This window comes from Parasteatoda tepidariorum, chromosome 3, assembly GCF_043381705.1.
Source record: "Parasteatoda tepidariorum isolate YZ-2023 chromosome 3, CAS_Ptep_4.0, whole genome shotgun sequence".
NCBI classification, from domain to species: domain Eukaryota; kingdom Metazoa; phylum Arthropoda; class Arachnida; order Araneae; family Theridiidae; genus Parasteatoda; species Parasteatoda tepidariorum.
In genome coordinates, this window is record NC_092206.1 from 6,655,414 (window position 1) to 6,676,471 (window position 21,058).

At 27.7% G+C, this 21,058-nt stretch overlaps 1 protein-coding gene across 2 annotated transcripts in view; it reads right to left on the reverse strand.

The window, feature by feature from the left end:
- Nucleotides 1–21,058, reverse strand: part of LOC107451140 (Rho guanine nucleotide exchange factor 2) — a 106,201-nt gene that overhangs the window by 10,326 nt on the left and 74,817 nt on the right. For both annotated transcript variants that reach the window (XM_043049517.2, XM_043049516.2), the window contains exons 28-37: nucleotides 19,973–20,098; nucleotides 18,383–18,500; nucleotides 14,344–14,561; nucleotides 12,558–12,804; nucleotides 11,262–11,346; nucleotides 8,686–8,832; nucleotides 5,403–5,716; nucleotides 4,143–4,255; nucleotides 1,364–1,424; nucleotides 1,174–1,245 (exon numbers count right to left, since the gene is read on the reverse strand). In XM_043049517.2, the coding sequence (XP_042905451.1) occupies nucleotides 1,174–1,245; nucleotides 1,364–1,424; nucleotides 4,143–4,255; nucleotides 5,403–5,716; nucleotides 8,686–8,832; nucleotides 11,262–11,346; nucleotides 12,558–12,804; nucleotides 14,344–14,561; nucleotides 18,383–18,500; nucleotides 19,973–20,098 (1,501 nt within the window). The remainder of the gene's footprint in view (nucleotides 1–1,173; nucleotides 1,246–1,363; nucleotides 1,425–4,142; nucleotides 4,256–5,402; nucleotides 5,717–8,685; nucleotides 8,833–11,261; nucleotides 11,347–12,557; nucleotides 12,805–14,343; nucleotides 14,562–18,382; nucleotides 18,501–19,972; nucleotides 20,099–21,058) is intronic.

A 21,058-nucleotide genomic window follows, 5' to 3' on the forward strand; every position in this document is an offset into this window, starting at 1 on the left:
TTATTCCATTTACAAACCTATCGACCAACTATTTATTTTATTAATTTATAAACGAAGCCAAATGCCTAGTTTTAAGAATCATGAACTTGATTAGCTCTGAGTCCCAGATTGACTTCCATACGCCAAAAATTTCATCACTGAAATAGTTGAAACTATCATCACTTTTTTAGGACTTATTGCATTTATGGAAGAAGTCCTAAAAGAGGTTCCTTTGATTTAAATTGATCTACGTTTAAATTATATTTTAGTAAGAGCATGCGGGGGGGGATGAAGCTGAAATAGCATTCTCGCAAGGTGCAGCCATAATTTATTCCACGAGACTTCCATACTTAGAAGAAAATGATTACATAAATACAGCAAATAAACTATTATATAAAAAAAACATAACGTGTCTTTCATTTCAAATATTGATCTCTGACCACAGCGATCGAATACTGAAGATGCACTCTTTCCACACAACAATACAGTAACGATAAATCCTGAAAATGTTATCACAGGGTGTGTAGTCAAATCTTTCTCAACAAAAAATAAGCACCCTTTCAGTACTTTTTAAGAACTCAAAGAATATTTTAAGCACTATATACATTAACAAAATGCAAAATAATTTTCAAAGACTTTACATGATCATGATAAAATAACAAGTTTCAGACAATAAACTCTTTTCTTGATTACATAAGCCACCATAAAAAGATCGAGAGATTTTTCAGTTTGATTTCAGAGGGTAGAAGACTGAAATTGAGAATATCTTGCAAAATGCAGCAGAGTTGCACATGAGAGTGAATAATCTCATTGAACTCATCTCAGTAGACGCACACACGGACTCGCAAGTATTTCATCAAACGTGTAAAATGATCGGCGGTTTCATAAGCTATGAAATGAACCGAATAGATTATAGTTGAATGAATTGTGAAAACATTGAATAGAACAATTAAAAAATCACGCTTTTGCATAATATGTGGCAAAAATAGACATGGTAAAGAAAAAAAAAATCTAATTTTTGAAAAGGGAAAATTAAGCACTTTTTAAAAACACAAAACGAAAAAAATCACCTTTAAGGGCTTTTAAGAAACAAAAATCGAAAATAAGCACCTTTTAAAAACACTACGCTTCATGCACGAATATTCAATCAATGAATGACTACTAATTTACATTTAGAACAAAAGAACAACTTACCACCAGCATCAAAAGCACCCATAGTTTCTTCAATATTAAGGCTTCCACTCACAATGGATGATAATTTATTACCTAATAATATTTTTAAAATAAATTTAAAAACCAACCAATGAAATAATGAAAAAAAAAACATTTTATGGTTACCCAGCAAGATGTTTAAAAAATAATTAATTTCACAACATTGCTTTACCTAATTGAACAGCTGATGTTGCCAGCTCAACAGATGATAAACTTTGAACATCATCAATGACCTATAGAAAAAAAATGCGAACATAAAACACAAAAAAGTATCCATACAAATGGAACTTTACAAAATATTCTATGATAATGAACAGCAGTTTTGTTGTTCATTTCATATGTCATAAGAACATAAAGCTATAACTATTTATTAGACTTAAAATGATAATTATTTTTAAATTTAACATTTACTTAGATATATTTTCAACAAGTTGAAAAAGAATATAGTGTTTGGAAAAATACTTCTTAAATATTGTATCTTGTAGAAAGATACTGCCCCATCATAAATAAAATAATAATAATTAGTGTGCTATGTCGCTATGTGTGCTATTTTAAATGTAAAGTAGTAGTTAACATGATGATTCCAATGTTTCTTATTTAAACACCAAAAATAATATTATTATCTTACATTCTTCAGACATTTTAAAATGCCTCCTTACTTCGCAATTGGGTACTTGGGCTCCAAGAAGACCTCCCATAGCCACACATGTGACCTATGATGTCAGCGAAAGCCAATTCTTATCAGCAAAATGGCATATTAAAGTTGAGACAAGTCTCTCTAAATAAGTTAGAATGTTAATTAACGTTAAGTAAATTAAATACAGAGCCGTATCGCACACTGAATTAGTTGAAATATAACTCTCGTCTACTTCTTTTAAATAAATTAAGATTTATTATTTGTTTATGCATTTTATTGTAACAGTGATTTGTTTTGTGTACCTGGCAGCTTCGATGCATAATTAGTTTGCTTATGTACCCAGTGTTTTCACTACAGCGCGAGAACGCGAGAATCTCGCATATTTTTTTCTTTTCTCGCATTAAAAAATGATTACCGCAAGAAATTCGCGCATTCTATAAACCAATTTCAAAATTCGCGAATTTCTCGCATTTTGAAAAAAATTTCGCATTGCGCCATTTAGAATAAAATCCGTTTCACTTTTCTACCTGGATCTTTCATTATTTTCAACATCTGCCCCATTATCTAGCTTCCCTGTTTACCAGTATTGTTAAAATCTTTAAGAACTACAGAACACCATTCGTCCGAACCTCTTTCAGAACGCATTTCTCTGCAACCACGTGTTTACTGTAGGTAAGGTTTCTTCATGTAAGACGTTCAAATTTTTTGAGCATTAATGCAAGGTGGACAAATACCTTGTAAAGGCAATATCTTCTACTCCGAAACGGACAAATGAAAATGAAACAAATGTGGGTAGAAACGATCAAAACGAAATAAATACGCATTTGAGTTACCTAATGAGAATAGCTGATGAAAAAGTAGATATAGAACATTTTCCATATGATGATGCAGCAAAAATATTCAATACTTTAAAGATTAGAAGATATTAAAAATTTATTATAATTAAAGAAATGATTTTTTTCATGTCTCTTTGTGTTTTTGCTTTTTAATTTTTAGAAATCTCACTTAACTTTTTGAAATCTCACCCTGTTTTTGAGAAAGGGTGAGAAATTCTCACCCATTTTTTTTCTGCGATGAAAACACTGTGTACCACACCATTAGTTTGCTGCGTTTCTATTAGTTAATTCCATTAGTTTGTTAATGCTGACCGGACTGTGTAGGGGTCAGGGATCTGGCCTTGCATCAGGAAGGTTCTGGGTTAAAATCCCGGGCAAGGCATGGATGTTCTTTCATTCTCTGAGCTACTCTGTGTCACTGTGGGAGCAATGTTGGCCCACCTAATATGGTGCCCCAGAAAGAGTGACAACTAATTTGCCCTGTAAATGCCTGAATTGACTAAATGTTAACACAGGTGGGCATTAGAAATATTAAAAAAATGTTCCACATGGCTTCATGCCTGCCTTTGTGTGAAATCTCTGTGTAAATATATAGTGAAAGAATTGAAATATTTAAGAAAGAATCTCTGTGAAAGAACTCAGAATGTATCACTTAATAGAATTGATTGATACTTGATGGGCCTGGCTTACCCAAAATAGAATGGAAAGAACAGTTGCTAATGTAAACAAATGCCAAGTTTCTATAACAAATCAGGATTGAGATCCTACACTACATCATTTGCAGGTATCCCATTATATTCAAACCACTACAGTCAACACATGGCTTTAATACAAGTGTTAAGACACACCACATGGTAAATAGATGAACAATTATTTCTGAATGCTAAATATTACCTTGTAGCATGATTAAGTATTTAATATAATAAAATTAATTTAAGTTTTACATTTTTATTATCAAAAACATAAAAGAATAACTTTTAACTGTAAATAACCCATTTCTTCCGGAAATCGAGTTTAAAAAAATTCTGTTTTAAATTAAAAGAATTTCTGATATATGGCCAGTTCTTTATGGCAAATAGGGAAAAAAATAAATGTTTTTTTTTTGTTTGTAAATAGTGTTTCTTACTGGGAAGCTATCCTTGATCTTGATAATAAAAAAAATATGACTATAAAAATGTACTTTATTTTGCACTTCTCGGCTTTCAAAGCATTTCCCTTAAGAAGTATTACCTGGTTCCTTATACAAATTTTCTCACCATGAAACACTGAATTTTTGAACATTTCAGTAAATAAAATATGAATTTTGTTACAAAGAATTCAGATCAATATTAATACTAAAAAGGCTAATAGCTCATTAATGCCGTTCTAGAGCTATCTTAGCAATCATATCAGGTTGTATACTGTAAGTATATCCTGATTTTTTAACATTTACACAAGTAAGATACTAAATTAAAACAGTTTATGATAAAACTAGTTACTTTTTCTGAGATATTCTTCAAGTCTTCAAGAGGGATATTTAATATTTCTGATGTTATCTTTTCTTTTTCCTCTATAGCTTTAGATATTTCTATATCCTTTCGGCGGAGTTTCTCTAAAAAGAGAAAAATATTTAAATGATAACATTTCCTTATTGAAGTAACTAAAGAAAAAATGTACACAATATCAATAAGCTATAAAAAACATAATAATAACAAATAGAAGGACAAGATAAGTTGTATTTTACTATATGAAAGATTCTTAGAAGAAATAATTAGAAAAAATTCTGATGCTTATCAAAATGTGAGAATTAAAACTGCGCTATCATTTTAGCAGAAAGTATATTAAAAGAAGATTTTAAACTCACTTATCCTTTTTTAAAATTGCTTTTCAAATCTTTCGAAGTAATTCTTCCATTTTTATGAAATATTTTTGTAACAAATTGCAATTTTTAATTTATGCATGGAAAAGTTATGTCCAAATTCTGTAATGATCTAAAGCTGATTATCCTAAATTTCAATCAAAAGAAGTTATTACATCTACATCATAATTTTTGAAAATTGACACGATTGTTCAAACTGTTATTTGTCAAAACTTTGCCAACCCAGTGTAGAAATGGCTGTAAAATAAGTCACATGCACAACTGAGTCAGTTTTAAAATAGATTTCATAGTCAAAATCAATTATTTTTCTACATGTTTCTTTTTTAATTTAAATAAAAAACTAAGATTTAAAAAATATTACACATAAGACTTGAGCTGAATTTTGTTAAAGTCTCTAGCAAAATTCTAACGTAATCCATATGTACAAAATGTTTTCCTTTCTTTTTTTTAAAAAGAATGTATAAATGTCAATTAGTATTAAGACTTATTATTTCAAAAAATGAGACATGAAAAATATTTATATTAATTTAGTGAAATATTAAAAAACATAAGTAAAATATATACTTTTTTTCTTTTAAAGAATGATAATGGTCAAAAGTAAAAACTCAGCCATAAGATTTTCTCATATGTAGTTAAAAAAACAAAACTTGAAATCTTGAAGGGCTTAAAATGGCAAACTGAGCTAAGGAAAAAAAATCTATACAATTTTTTAAATAAATATATTGTGTCAAAAAGGTTTAGAATCAAAAGTTTTAAAAAATAACTGTTAATTTAAAAGATTCTGACAAATGTGACAAAGAAATTTAAAAACGAAGTTTAGGTTTTAAAGGACTCGAAATGGCGAAGGGAAAAAAATTTTAAAAACTTAAAAGTAATTTACCTAAAGGAGTCAATACAGGTTCTGCTATCTCACAAACAGGACCAGTAACAATAACTTCATTAGGTTCAATAAGCTGAGGACCTTCCATGATCTCCAGTATTTCTATGCGCTCAATTCTGTGGTAAGGCTTCTGACGTTCTCCCGAATCACCAGGCTCTTCTCCAGCTGAAAACTGCCGGGCTCTCTGAGGGATTCCATCGGGTGGTTCTCGCGGTTCAGGCTGTTCTGGATCACTCACTGGCAAATTATCACTTGGTTCATCCTCTTTATGAGAAGAATCTGGCTCTTTATTACTTTCAACAGGATTTTCTGATCTGGAAATATAAAACAAATTACGGTTCAAAAATGTTTTATAGAGGGAAAAAAAAAATTTTAAGTTCTTACTATCTTCCAGTCTAAAAATATTTATTGCCTTTTATTGCACAAGCTAAGTTTGAATGAAAAGGGACAGTTTAGTAGATATATGATATAGTGCTATTTTCAAAAAGTAACATAGACACAACAAAGTCAGAAATGCCTCCAGAAACAACCAACGAGAAACAACAACAGTAAAAAGAATAGATGAGTAAGATTTTTAGTGAAGAATGATGAGCAATAATGATTTTCTTTTTTTATTGCTGTGCATAAATTTATTCTGAAAAGTCATTCATTTCACAATCGATGATTCATCATAAGATGAATCATTAATTCTATAAAAAGATATTGTTTCTCAACAAATGAATAAGTACCTATTAGTGGGAAGCAGGAAAATCAAATAATATCATACTTTATGTTATACATATCACATTTTTTAAAATCTTTATTTACTTAAATTTAAATTAGAATCGAGTACTTCTTACATTAAATCACAAGAAAAACAACAACAAATGAGTAAGTTTTCATGTTAAATAAAATCTCTTTATTTATTTAGCTATCACATTAAATATGTTAGACTCATAAAAAATAGTTAAATAAGCTCTCATAAATTTGCCTACAGTCAATACATTTTAAATTGGTTCAATTTAGTAAATGTAAAGTATAATTGTAGATTTTTTCTTAAAATTTTTTGGTGATGGTGACAGGCTCTTTCAATTGCATTTTAATATTTAAAAATTATCAAAATTATATCAGATAAAAATACATAGATGTTCTTATATTGATTCGTTTGGAAAAAGTTTCTACAGCAGTAGTTACAGCCAGGGCACCATTTAAAAGGTTGCAGCCCTAGGCAGAGAAGGTCCTTAAATTTTTCCAAATTTTTAATCCTTTTCAAAGAATAAAACTACAGGTAAACCAAAAAAAAAATATAATAATAAAGTTATTAAACTATTTACCCAATATAAGACAGCTCAATGAATAATAATTAAAAGTAATTCATTAAATAAAATTTGCATTGTTTCTAATTTGATAAAAGTTATCAACATCAATCTCAAAACAAACTTAAAATTTATTCATATTTAATTACTAAAAAAAACCAAGAAACATTTTAAAATATAAACATTATTAGCAATTTAATTTCCATAAAGCAAAAGCTACAATAATACCCTTAAGATACATAATAAAATAAAAAATTAAATTTAAAAATTTATCCCATCACATTTTAAGGGGCCTAATAATGAGGGGCTTTGGGCAAGGGTCCCATCTGCTCATGAGATAATCATAGCCTGGTTACTACTTCTCTATAATTGATTATATCATCAAATAAAATAAATGTATACAGCATAAAATTAAAAAGGTGAATTACTGTTAATATCCCACCATCGAAGCCACTATCAAAATTTAATAGATTTTATGCTAAAATTTATTTTATCATATTTTAAATAAGTGTTTTCTAACAATATGTATTTCTGGTAATTCAAACATTAGAAAGTTAATTTTTTTATGAATTCTTTTCCTCTATTGGGAATTAATTGTGTTACTAATGTGTTTATAGGATTTTAATCCAGTCTATTCAGTACGTATGGAGCTTTAGAGTAGCAGTATTCATTTGGAGGTATTCAAATTAAATATTTTATTATTCCTATTTTTTATACAGCATTAATAATTTAATAAAAGGCCCTTCGATTTTTGGTTTCTTTGGTGTCCTGCTCAGGGGTGATTGTGAGTCAAAGTAAAAATTAAGGAAAATTTCTTGAGTTAAAAAAAAAGTTTAAATTGAAAAACTAGAAAAAAATTTAAACAAGGTTTTTGTTCCTTTTTCTCCATATTTCTTAGTTTACTTGAAATATTTTTAAAATTTTACACATACCTATGATGACCAGGAGAAGTAATTAAAATTTAGAAATATGTCTTTCTTTCTTGGGTTTATGATTATAACAACTATTTACTGATAAAAAGTGAATATTAATCATGAATATAAGCTTACTAAGTATATCTCTGGCTCTCCCTTACAAACAAATAAAATAAACTGTGCTTTTAAGTTCCACCTTTGAAAACGTGATTTCCGGAAACTTCTGTGATTAATGATTTTTTTAAATGTCTGGACCTTCGATCTCCGCAAACTTCCGGATCACTGTTAGCGAAAAGTCCGGATTTTTTAAGGAGCACTCAGCCCTGCCTGTTTGATATGTAATTTTAATATTATGCTTCTTGATCAAAAATTAAACTTTCTAAACCACTTTTAGTTTTGTGAAAATTTAAAAAAGATATGTATTTGTTTTTAATAATAGGGTTGGAGCAATTTGTGTAAAAAAGGGTATTTTCTTACCCCTTCAGTATTCTAATAATAAAAAGCATTTTTCGAAGGAGAAAAAAAAAAAGAAACACTTTTTGGAAAAGGGAAGAAAGACAGTCCTTGAAAGCTCCAGATGATTGCATAACCCTGTAAATCAGAATGTAAATAATCAGCGCTTTACTGTATTTAGGTTTCGTCTTTTAATTTGAGAAAATGGCAGAAGTGTTATTTTGTTAAATTTATACATGTTTTATTAATACTGTGTTAAGGACAATTTTAGTGTTTGGTATCACTGTTGCCTAGAATAAAGCGTTGATTTGAAATTGATTCAATATACTTTTATTTATGCAGTCATGAAATTTAATTTAATACTTTAAGTCAAAAATTAATATTATAATAGCCAAATTATAAATCAATATTATAGTGCTGTCACAATCGTCTAGAAATGTATACAAACCCTTCAAAAACATTTTAAGTTCTAAAATTATTTTTTAGCAAATTTCATGATAAACTTAAAAATTAAAGAAAATAATTTAGCCAGTGCTGCACTGAAATACACAATTTATGAATCAATAGCTTAAGGAAACTTGTGTCAAAAAGTCGCAAAAAAAGTGTTCATGGAATACTTACTCTTTAGTGTCCGTTTCAACTTCACTGGACAGAGGTTCTTCAGTGGGTGTAAGAACATCTGTGACAGGGTGGGGAGCTTCTAGGTTATTCTTCAACATGTTGCGTTTTTTCTGCTCTTGTGCTGCTTTGTCAATATGAGTACACCAGCTGTTTAACATAGAAAACACTTCATTTATGTACCTTATTTTTTAATGTCAACATGATTATAAAAATAAAAGCATATGGAATTAAAAAAAATAATAATTATAAGACAGCTTTAGTAAAAGATTTCAAATGATAATTCTGTAGCAAGTTTAACTATGATTTTATTTAAAAGAAACTTTGTGGTTAAAAAGTTCCAAATTTAATACTACATAATAACCTTTTTTTCTTTTTTAATATTTAACAAGTGGAATAATTGATTACTTAAAGATGAATTAATCAGAATAGATAGCCTTCAAAAAATTAGAATTAGGAAATGTTAATAACAAAAAGTTTCAATTAAATAGAATTTGTTTGTCATATACAGGGTATCTGCTATATTTTAGATTTTCAAATTCATGACTCTAATTCCAAGAATTTTTCATGACTTAACAAAGTTGCTATTTTCTCTGACAAAAACACATAAATAAATTAAAAAAAGCATTATAAAAACATTAACTGAAATGATAGGTATAACCAAAACTGTTATACTTTGCATCTTCATATTTATAGATTTTAAATTTAAAAACCAGAGTAAAGATAGAGTTGAAGTAATAAAATACAGTGCACTCCCGATCATCCGGGTTAATCACCGGGACGGGTCGCACGGACAGTCGAAAAACACGGATAATCCGAAAACTCCCTTTTTATAAAAGAAAAAAAGAACATCAGTACAAAAAGTATAAAAATTACTTTCATTTGTATGCTGTATAACATCAAACTAGGAATTTAAAATTTACTGCTTAAAAAAAGTGTAATGCGTCTTTGCTTCTGCTGTTTGTTCATCTCTTGCCGTATATTGTCACATATTTTACGTACCGTAGTAATGTCACCGTAATCAAATCCTCGTTCTCCCATATAATCAATCTAATAAAGTTTCCTCAGATTGTAGAGCAGCAGAATCAGGAATTGTATTTTCCTCATTTATTACATCTTCTGCATCATCACTATTTGATTTAACAACACAGTTAGTAACAATTTCCTCATCTGTTAAATACTGAAAGTCAAGCTCACATACATCACTTTAAACGAATTTTCCTGATCAAGAAACCTTCGATTTCTTTTCCTTGTTCAAAAATACTGTTATCCTATTCTTCAATATCTGAAGAAGATTGTTCATCAAGCGGTCTTTCTCTACGAAAACGTAGACCATGATATTCCATATACTGCATCCAATAATGAATATTAATTTCAAAAAGTGTTATAACTTCATTGCAGCGATTATTATCAATGAAAAACATTAGATTCATATTCTGTTAATAAATAGCGAGACTGATTTGACAAGATTTCTATTCATGCATCATAATCTTTAAAATGTTTCTCTTTAAAAAAATTTCGTGACTCCGAAAGCAGCACGGATAAACCGCAAACCGGATAATCTGTGCACGGATAATCGAGAGTGTATTGTAGCTGAAAAAAATACAAAATAATATTTTTTCTTCTTCTTTCATTTGCAGAATTACATTCTAAAGATACTTTTCTTGTTCATTGGAAAGAAAAAAAATACTTCTGATTTTTCTGTTCTCATTTCGGAAAAAAAAAATTTCGCCAATGACTAGCTTGCCTTCAGCTAAAATTTTAGATTGTTAAAATAAAAATAATAAATAATAACAAAAATTCTGAAATCACAGAATTTTAAAAGATAATTTGCTCTAGAAATGGTGTTTTTTCTTCCATTTCTTGAAAGAACACCATAATTTTTAAAGATCACGATAAAAACATTTTATATTTTAATCAAATATGACTGTGAGTGGGGATTTTGTTACAAATTCAGATACTCGGAACACTATGAAACTGGGGGTAAATTCCGTTTTAAAAATTAGATTTTTCGGCAACCTAAATCCATGACTTTTTGACCTAATCCATGATTTTGTTTGAAAATAGTTAAAATCATGACATTTCATGAAAAATTTTGCTCAATATCAAAATTCATGATTTTTCGTGTCTTTCCAGGTTCGCTGATACCCTGTATATACAAATATAAACATAAATTTAAAATACTTAAGATTGTTAAACTGACAACAGAAACTTTTAGTTTAATTAATCCCATATGTAAATTTACAAAAATTAATTTGGAAATGATTCCTAATCAGACATGATGAAAATAATCAAATTGCAAGCTCCTGCCCTCAATCTTAATCAATCTACAGATATTAGGTTGACTTTGATTAGTTTATATAGATTTTGAAGCAAGCTTGGAAGATATTCTGCCACTGAGGTTATTTTTAAACATCTTTGAAAATATAACAAAAACAGGAAAATTAAATAAAAATAATTTTAAATGGCAGAAAAATCATATAAAAAAGCAAAAAATTGTGGATTTGTAGAATCTATTGCATATAAAAAAGTAAGCAGGTAAAAATTTGAACATATATTAGTTAGAAGTTTTTACTTACATCTTTTTTTCTAAAGCAGTTCCAGCAACGAACTCATACATAGCGTGCATTTCAGATGAGGAGATAATAAAAAACGTTCTTTTATCTAAAAATAATGTACATAAATAATAAAGCAAAAATGAGAAGCATTTGCAATATTAACATTCAATACTCAAACTAAAAATGCAACTGCACAATTCAAACCTTGGTAATAAGTTAAATACCTATACAAAATTAGCTCTCATAGGCACTGTGGTTCAGTCCACATGTGAAAAATTTTACCTTTTATAAATGTCATATTTACACTAATTAAAAATGCAAAAAATTTCCTTTAAAAAATATCAAACAGTTCTAATAATTTCGATAAAATCATTTTTGGTGTCATTTATACTTGCTCCAATTTTATTAAAGCTTTCAATTAGTTTTAAAAAAATTAAAAACTTACTGACAGACATAGCCTATAACGGTAAAAGATTATAGCATGAAATTATTAAATCTTTTAAAATGTTCTATTAAACTAATGAAAGTTACTAAAATTTGGAGTAAATTTTAATGGCATAAAGAGTTATTTAAACAAATATTATTAGAACTGCTCAACTTATTTAAATTGATTGTAATTTTAAAATCTGCAAATACATTCAAAAATGGTGGAATTATCCTAACATTTAACTCAACTTCAACTGCCGAACGAATACAAGCCTAGTTTCTCTCACCCATTCCTTGTATTCTCTCGGTGCCACGAAAACCCTGTTAATTTATTTTGAAGAGCATTTTTTTACTGTATTTTAAATACATAGAGCTTAACATAAGAAGATGTAAACAAATATACAGAACTTAAAACAAAATCTTTAATTCAATAAAAGATTTGGTAACATCTTAATGCCAGTTTCCTTCAAATTCAGTAAATGATCACTCTTCAACTAAAAATGAAACAACAAACTTTATATCTCTTGTTCATCAAAATCACAAACCGCTTCATAAAATTTTAAAGCAAAAGTCTATCTTGTTCTCACGATCCATACATGAAACCATCTAGTTGCAATAACTATCTCTTTCCACTCATACTAGTTAAGTCTCAAGTCATTACAATGCATTTTAAAACCATGATTCATACATGAAAAAGTAAAAGTTGGTATCACTAAAAAAAATACATAATAATAATATTTTTCAATTACTATAGGAGCTGGTAAGTATGAAAATATCACATCAGCTTAAATATAAGTAAAAACACAATTTTTGCATTAAAATAGCTTGGTGTGACACAATTAACATTCAGATAAATTATATAACTATTGATAGAAAGGTAATGATATTTACCTGTAGCATTATCACGGGTGAATAGATTTTGAACCCTCAGAATGGGACTGTGCATTATTTTTATATCCTCCCTTCCAGTATTTAAATTCGTATTGTGGAACTTAAGAACATATTTCTCATCCTGTTTTTGAAATAGTATCAAAATATCTTCCAGAAGGACAACATGCATTTCCACATTTTTCTGTTTACTAAGGCGCCATAGTAGAGAACCTTCATGAAGAAGTCTGTGTTGTGTCACATCCAAGTTCTAATAACAATGAAATAAATAAAATTTTAAAATTACTAAAGAGTAATCATGAAAACAATTTTTTACTTCTAATCAATTTTCCTGACTTATTTTATAATTTATCATATTTCAACATTTTTAACCTAATTTTGTTTGAAACAAAAAAATGCAGAAAAAAATAAAAACTATCGAAAAATCAACAAGATTAATAAAGAAGTTATTAATAAGTCAAAAAGTTAACAAAAAAGACACACATATAGTTTTCTAGTTCATGAATATTCACTAGATTAAAGAATCTTCTTGCCATACGCAAGATGTTGAATGCTAGCCTTTTCTTTAAAATGGTTTTGCATAATTTCAATATTTTGTACAAATGATTTTTTTTTTTAAAGTTATAATTTTAAATGCCAAGTCAAAATTTTTGAATACCCCTAATCATAGTTTTAAAAAATATAAATAGATGCATTGCAATTAATAAAGTGATAATAAGTTTTTTTTCTTTCCAAGGATTTGATGAAAATTTTATCCTATTGACGGTTCTGCACTTAAAAAGTTGCATTTTAATATGCAGTCTTCTCTGTATACTAAAACTCCTTGTAGATCTCTTATCTTAAAAATTTAAAATTTGCTAAAGTAACATGCATAATTCACATTATATTTTCAGGAGATATTAGATCAGTCCAGGAAAACGGTAGCCATACTAGGGTAAATAATTCTCATACTGAAACAGAAGTTTTTTACCGCTCACAATTCTTAAGATGACTCCTAACAAATATGTTTAGCTAGTTGTCCCATATATATTTTACTCCCACCGTATCTAACAACACTTTTTACAGTTTCCAACATTAACATTTTGAAGTATGGTTACTTTAAAAATACAACATTCACTGTAACACGACACCACAGACTTGTAAAAATAGCTTATATATCCTAATAGATTTAATAATGAAAAATTGTGCAAGAAATAGCCATTTTATTTTTATTTTTTTTAAAAAAAAACTTTAAAAGAACTGTTGGATTCAGTGTGTTAAAGATTTTTAACCAAATTTAATATTATATTCAACAATCAGTTGCATGAAGAGTATAGCTAGTCATTGTGCAATATGGCAGGAAAAACCAATGAGAAGACAAAGAACTCTTGTAAAGTATGAGAAATCTGAATTACCAGTTAATGACCCCGATCTTTACCAGTCAATTTATCATTGTATTATAATTTATTACCTAAGTTTTATTCTTCTTCTTTTTACAGTTTAATAAATGCCCAATAAAAAAACTCTGGCAGTGTGATTATTTTTTTGGCACCCCAAAAGTTTTTTTTTTTTTTGATGGACTTATAAGCTTTTTTCTTCTAATTGAACAAAGAATGAAGTTATTAAAAAGTCCTAATAAAGTAGTTTTCTTCATGTTGCAGTAAATACAAAGAATTTTAATAGCATAATTTGTATACACAAACAGTTTTAACTAAAATGTTATGTTACTATCCATTTGTTTCCTCTTAAGAGTAAGATAAAGAAATGATGAGAAAGAAAAGTTTAGATATTTAGTTATTAGTAGCCTTACCTTAAAATTTTCTACAATAGGATTAATTTCATTCTTCTTTTCCTTCTCATTTTTTTCAACTTTCTCAATTTTCTCGAATAAACTCTTATCCATCTTATTCTGAATGTCTAACAGCCTGTGCATGTTTTCAGATTCTTTGATGGCTGAATCAACATGGACCAAGATCTCTTTACTACACTCTACTGCCCTTTGCAAATCACTTAGTTCCTGGGTATTTGCTATAAAACAAATATAAAAAGGTTAATTAAAAAAGCAACTCTAAAATTGAAATAAATAGGCAAATAGATATAAAAACAAACTTTTTCATTAAAAAATTACATTTAATTAATTTTAAAAGAAAGCAACAAGATGCACAATTTATAATTTACATGTTTTTAATTGATTTAAATAACTTGAATGTAACAAGATGCACAATTTATAATTTATATGCTTTTTAAACACTCCATACAATCTATCAAAAAATTATAAAACCACTTTAAATTTTGAAGCTATGAAACAAAGGTTCAAATTATAACTCAGAGCCACAATGGCACATTCATTAACAAATACACTGATTGAGTTTACTTAAGCATTGTGAAGGATGAGGGTTCTATCCCCGAGGGTTGTTTGAAATCTTGCTAGCACCAAATTAAAGAATACCAGCTTGTCTGGAAATTTAAGGCAGTTATGAGGCATACATATTGCCACAATCACGTGACAAAATTGTGGAACCCTAACATCCACCTCCTGGCCCATATCAGTACAGTAGGGAACCGATTATCCAGAACGATCGGGACCATCGCTATTCCGGATAACTGATTTTTCCGATTTTCTGAATCGCTACAAAAAGCCGTTTTTTTTTTATTGTTAAACCCAACTAAAAAAAAAAATTTGTGAAATAATTTTAAAAAGAAGAAAAAACAATGAAGTAATACACTAATGATTATTTCCAAAATCATGGTAAGGTAAACATCTTTCAAAAAAGAAAGGAAAATCCTAAAATCTTGTGAGGAAAAAAAAATTTTTTTTTTTTAAATGGCAGGAAAATTTATTGAATTTCGTTCTGGTTTTTTGGTTTTCCGATTTCCGGATAGCGGGTTCTGTACTGTATTATCAAAATGTTTTATTAACTAAAATAATCCATAAAAAAAAAAAATCACACTCAAAACATTTGTCCAATCACTCCAAAATATTTGCTCAATTTTACTTTAAATATGTTATTATTCCGATCAATCCAATTATTCAAGAAAAACGTCTATTATGAACATTAATCTATCACAAAATAAACTATATTCCATACACTGATGTTTTCACTAATCTATACTATAATTATAGAAAAAAAAGAAAATTATAAAAAAAATAATCTTATTACAACTACAGTACAGAACCCGTTATCCGGAAATCAGAAAACCGGAAAACCAAAAAACCGGAACGAAATTTGATAAATTTTCCCGCAATTTTTAAAAAAAAAATTTTTTTTCCTCATAAGATTTTAGGATTTTTCTTTCGTTTTTGAAAGATGTTTAACTTACCATCATTTCAGAAATAATCATTAGTGTATTACTTCATCTTTTTTTCTTATTTTTAAGATTATTTCCAAATATTATTTTTTTTTAGTTGGGTTTAACACAAAAAAACGGCTTTTTGTAGCTATTCAGAAAACCGGAAAAATCAGTTATCCGGAATAGCGATAGTCCCGATCGTTCCGGATAATCGGTTCTCTACTGTACTAAAAAAAACTAATGTTTTAATAAAAAAATAAAATTAATAAACTATCAGACATAATTAATTTAATTATTCAGCACCTTTCAATGGATTGCATCGACCTCTATTATTATTGCACGTGCGTTAACCGTCGCAAAAATAAACAGTGCACATATATAATATTAACCTTTAATATTAAATATATATTAAGCTTACAATTATAAAACAAATTTTTTTGCTTTTACTTTTGATAAATTGAATTCTAATCCAGAAAATTGATCTCAGTTACAAATGTTATGTTGATACTGGCCTGTTACACAAAACTTTTTTCTACTATTGCTCTACTTTGATATCATACTAAATGTTTGGCCAGGATTCTTCAACTATAATTCAATTATATCAACTATAATAGAAGGTTAATTTTGTAGTGCCAGAATAATCTCAAAATTGCTTAGCTTCTATTTCACTGAAACAGAGCTCATTCTAGGCAGGGTAAACAGGGCACAGCACCCTGCTGCCCTTTTAATCAAAAGAATCCACCCTGTTGCCCCTGAAGTAAATTAGTGCCCCGATGTAATAGACTCCATACCCTTTTTGCCCATTCTTTCCTCAACCCTTCATTATTTTTTCCCCAAACTCTACAATAGATTTCTTAAACTTTTGTTATTTTCAACTCTTTTTATTTAGTTTGTCCTTGCTCTCAATACATAGATTTATATGGGAAAGGAAAAATAGCCACCACACCCCCTTGTTGCACTAGTCTTTGAAAGTTTGCAGTAACTTCCACTATCATTAAATATTAATTATTATTAATGATTTTAATTTATAAATCATAACTACAGACACTTAAAAACATGCATTTATTATTTTATTAACATATGCATGCATTTTAAATAAATTACTAAGCTAACTAGCTCGATATATATGTTAATTTAGTAATAAAAATTAGTAATTAATAGGATTGCTTTGCTACTGTTAGTAAAGTTTAAAAAAACATTTTTCATTTACTAATTGACAATGCTTATTAATAGAATGTGTAAAGCCCATAGAAAGAAATTGCCTTTTTTAAAGTAATAATGCCCTTTTTTTAAACTTTTGCACCCTGCCCTTTTTCCTACATAGAATGAGCTCTGACTGAAAATTAATATCCCTCAACTAAATAAGATGTGGCAGTTAATTGATTGGGGTTAGGTTGCAAATCAGTGAGTTTGTGGAAGACCAAATGCTTGCCAATAATGGCCAGAATGTCAATAGATTTTTTTGCGTTTTTAAGAAAAAGAATGTAGATAATTTAAAAATAAATTATTGATTAAAATAAACAGATGCGTTTCATTACATTGTTAATAAAGGCTGTAGAGAGGAAAAATATAAAAAGAGACATAATTTTTTCTTTACAGTTAAGTACAGCTAAAAAACTTAATTTTGCAAGCCATAGAATAGAAATTATGTCGAATTTAATTTGAAAATTCAAGTAGGAAAAAAGATTTTAAAAAAATAAAAAATAGGTAACCATAGATCAGAAGTTCTAATTTAACAAAGTTGAATGAAATAATATCATCCTTAAATGAGTATCAGTAACTGGAAAGAAATATTAACAAAATTTGCAATGTTATCAGAAATTTTTAAAAAAAAAAAAAAAAAATTAGAAACAAGTAAAAAAAAAAAAGATGCAAGAGTTTGAACTAATAAAAGAAAAATTTAATGTGAATTATATATTTTATTTAATTAGGGAAACATTTTTAGACAGATGATAAACACATTAAATAAATTTTAATAGTTTGGCTGAAATATTAAATTTTTATAACCCCCTTTCTAAAACCATTTTACTACACTCAAAAGAGAAAATAGAAGATATCTTTAAAGTAAAGAAACTGTAAACAGAATAATAAGCACAGATACAGTTGTCTCAATACTATTCAGATGTTTAATAATTAATGTTAAAACACATGAATGCTTGTTTGATGAAACTGTTACAACTACAGATAAAACCTTTTTTAAAAAAACTGTTTCAAAGGAAAAGATAAACAGATATTGGGGAGATTTCCCTTAATTCTGTTATTTTACTACATACGTGCCTAAAAAACAAATAAAGCTCACCATGTGAACAACAGAATTTCCTTTTTAAGAATAACATATCTTATATTCATGAATTTTCAAAAAATAAAATAGACAACAAAATTCTGCCTTTCATAGCAATAAATAAAGAATATTGATGCTCATGCTAACCATATTTACAAAATAGCTTTCAACAAATTATCTGCAATAATACTTTACAGAAACACATTTGTAAAAGCAATACAAAAAAAGAAATCAGATTTGTGCTTATAAATACTAGTGAAATGAATTCTGTACTTACGAGATGTATATTTGGCAATATTTTCTAAAAGGAGGGGATATTTAGTTAACCTCTGGAAGCCAGAAGCAATTATATCTTTAAGTTGAAGCCGCCGACACAAATTATTAGCTTCAGCATCCTAAATGATATATACAAAAAAATAAGTTAAAAATATAGAAAACATATAAAGATTATTTTAAAGAAGAAAAAAAATTATTAAATTTTTTTTAAAAATATAAATATATATATATACATACACACACTTACATATATTACATCAAAGCCGGAAAAAAAATAAGGAAAAGATATAATCTCGTAATAAACTCACATTATTATATCCGAAAAAAGGAATGTGCCTTCCAATATTGTATTAATCTAGCCAAAGCAAAATATATCAATACAAAGTGAGCATTATTATTTTTCTTAATTTTCTTCGTTATAATCTCTCTTTTCTTTTACTCTTTTTGCTTTTATTGTGTTATATTATAATGCATAAACTAATTAAAAATTAATATATTATAATTCATCTATAGAAGTGAAAACTATTAATCTACTTTTGTAAATAGAAAAATAATGATTAAAATGAAATTTTAATTTTGTAGCATTATAGGGTAGATTAAACAATGTTATACAAAACTTATAAACAAATCTAAGAATAAATTTGCTGCACTCCAACAGAAGTTTATATTCTTATATTTGTTTAATAGAATTCATGTTCTTAAGAATAGATTTTTATAGAATTTATGAATTATTCTTATATTTGCATAAAAAATTTTATAATAAAAAGGGAAATAGACTTATATATTTTACATAACAGAGTACTGATAGCCAAATTTGACTAAGTAGGAAATTTATTTGTGTATTAAAATATTAATAAATATTTCTTATTGGAGCAAATAAACAAAAAGAGGAACATAATAACACCTTCAAAAACTGTTTCTCCAAAGCAATTGGAAGAAAAAAAAGAAGAAAAAAAAGGAAAATACATGTTAAATGAAGATTAAACACTAACTTACAATAAAAATTATCAGTTTTCAGAAAACTAAGAAATGAATATCTTTTATTTCTGGTATTCCTCAATTTGAACAGAAGTGTTAATAGAATGGAGGAGTTTTAATTTTTCAGTCTAACTTAAAAATGTTAACCAACTCTAAAAAAAGGCCTTTACCCCACAATGTAAAACTAGCAGGAACTTTTATCAATTAAATGCACAATAAATACTTAAAAAACCAACTATGAAATCACTTATTCGTAACTAAGGGAAGATTAAGCCACTTTAAAGCTAAGTCAAATTAAAATATAATTAGTTCACAGCTTAGTAGAATATTCTAAATTTTTTTTCCTACTGTATGTTATTTATTCATAATTTCTATTTAATCTTGTTTATTGTCTCTATACACTAAGTTAAAGCATTCAAAGTCACCATGTAACAATACATAATATAAAAAATACCAGAAAGTTTGTAACCATCTTGAGTCTAGCTTGATGATAGTAATGTTTAAATCATTATTTCTACTTAGATAAAGTTATAAAATATTTTAAGATGGTTTTAGTAAATCATTTCAGATCACAAGTGACAAATGGAAAATGACTAAAAAAAAAATGACTTACAGCCAGACTTAAAGCCAACTTTGTATCTTTTTTCTGTCTTGACTTCAAGTTTTCAAGTGCAATTGATTGGTTCTGACAATAAGTAGCAGCAGCTTGTTTCAGATGATCCCCTGCAGCACCATCAAACTGGAAAACAATGAAATAAATTAAGAAAATTAAAATTAAATTTCATCAGTAATGCAAAAGCAAAATTTTAATTTCAAAAAATAATATTTAGCAAAAAGTAATAAGTTAGTTTCATAACTTTTTCACTTTATCTATACCAGGAGTGATTGTGAGCCTAACTCAAAAATCCTGAAAATTTCTTCAGTAAAATCATTAATGACGCATTTAAAAAAAAAATTAATGTCTTTATAAATTTAAATCATTCATATTTTCCAGTACAGTTTAAATAAATAATTAAGTTTACTTTTATCTCTAATCACATTTATTATTCTACCAGAAAAAATATTTACAAATGAAAGAGATGCAAAGCATAAATTCTAGTTCTAATATTTTTACATAAAATATACAAGAATTTTTATACATAAATGCGATCAGTGATTTCTTAAAACATCTGGATTGTGGTTAGCAAAAAATCCGGAAATCCGTATTTTTTCAGGAGCACAATCATCTCTGCTATACATATAAATAAATATCTGCCTGTACTTTATAGACATCTAAATCATCCGTTCGAAAACGATGATATTTGGCATACTGATAACTTGAAGCACGGGGAAGATCAGTACTAGGACGCTATTAGAACACTCTACTAGGAACCAGTTGAGTGGGATGAGCAAAAAACTAATTTGAATTTTTTGATTGGTTAAGAGTTAGCCCTCTTTTTAAAATTAAACTATACACAATTCTATTTCTTAAATATTTTTACGATAACATCAGTGACCTTTGCCAGCTAATAGCTTTATTTGATCAAAAAATGTTAAAGCACATATATTAATATTTAATCATTCTTAATTCAATATGTTGGATAAATTCAGTGAACAATGCTCAAGTGGACATGCCATTTTCTCATTCGACTTTTGAAATTTCAATTGTAAACGAAATTTTTTGACGACCATAAAAATAAATTTTTAAGGTTAAGAGTAA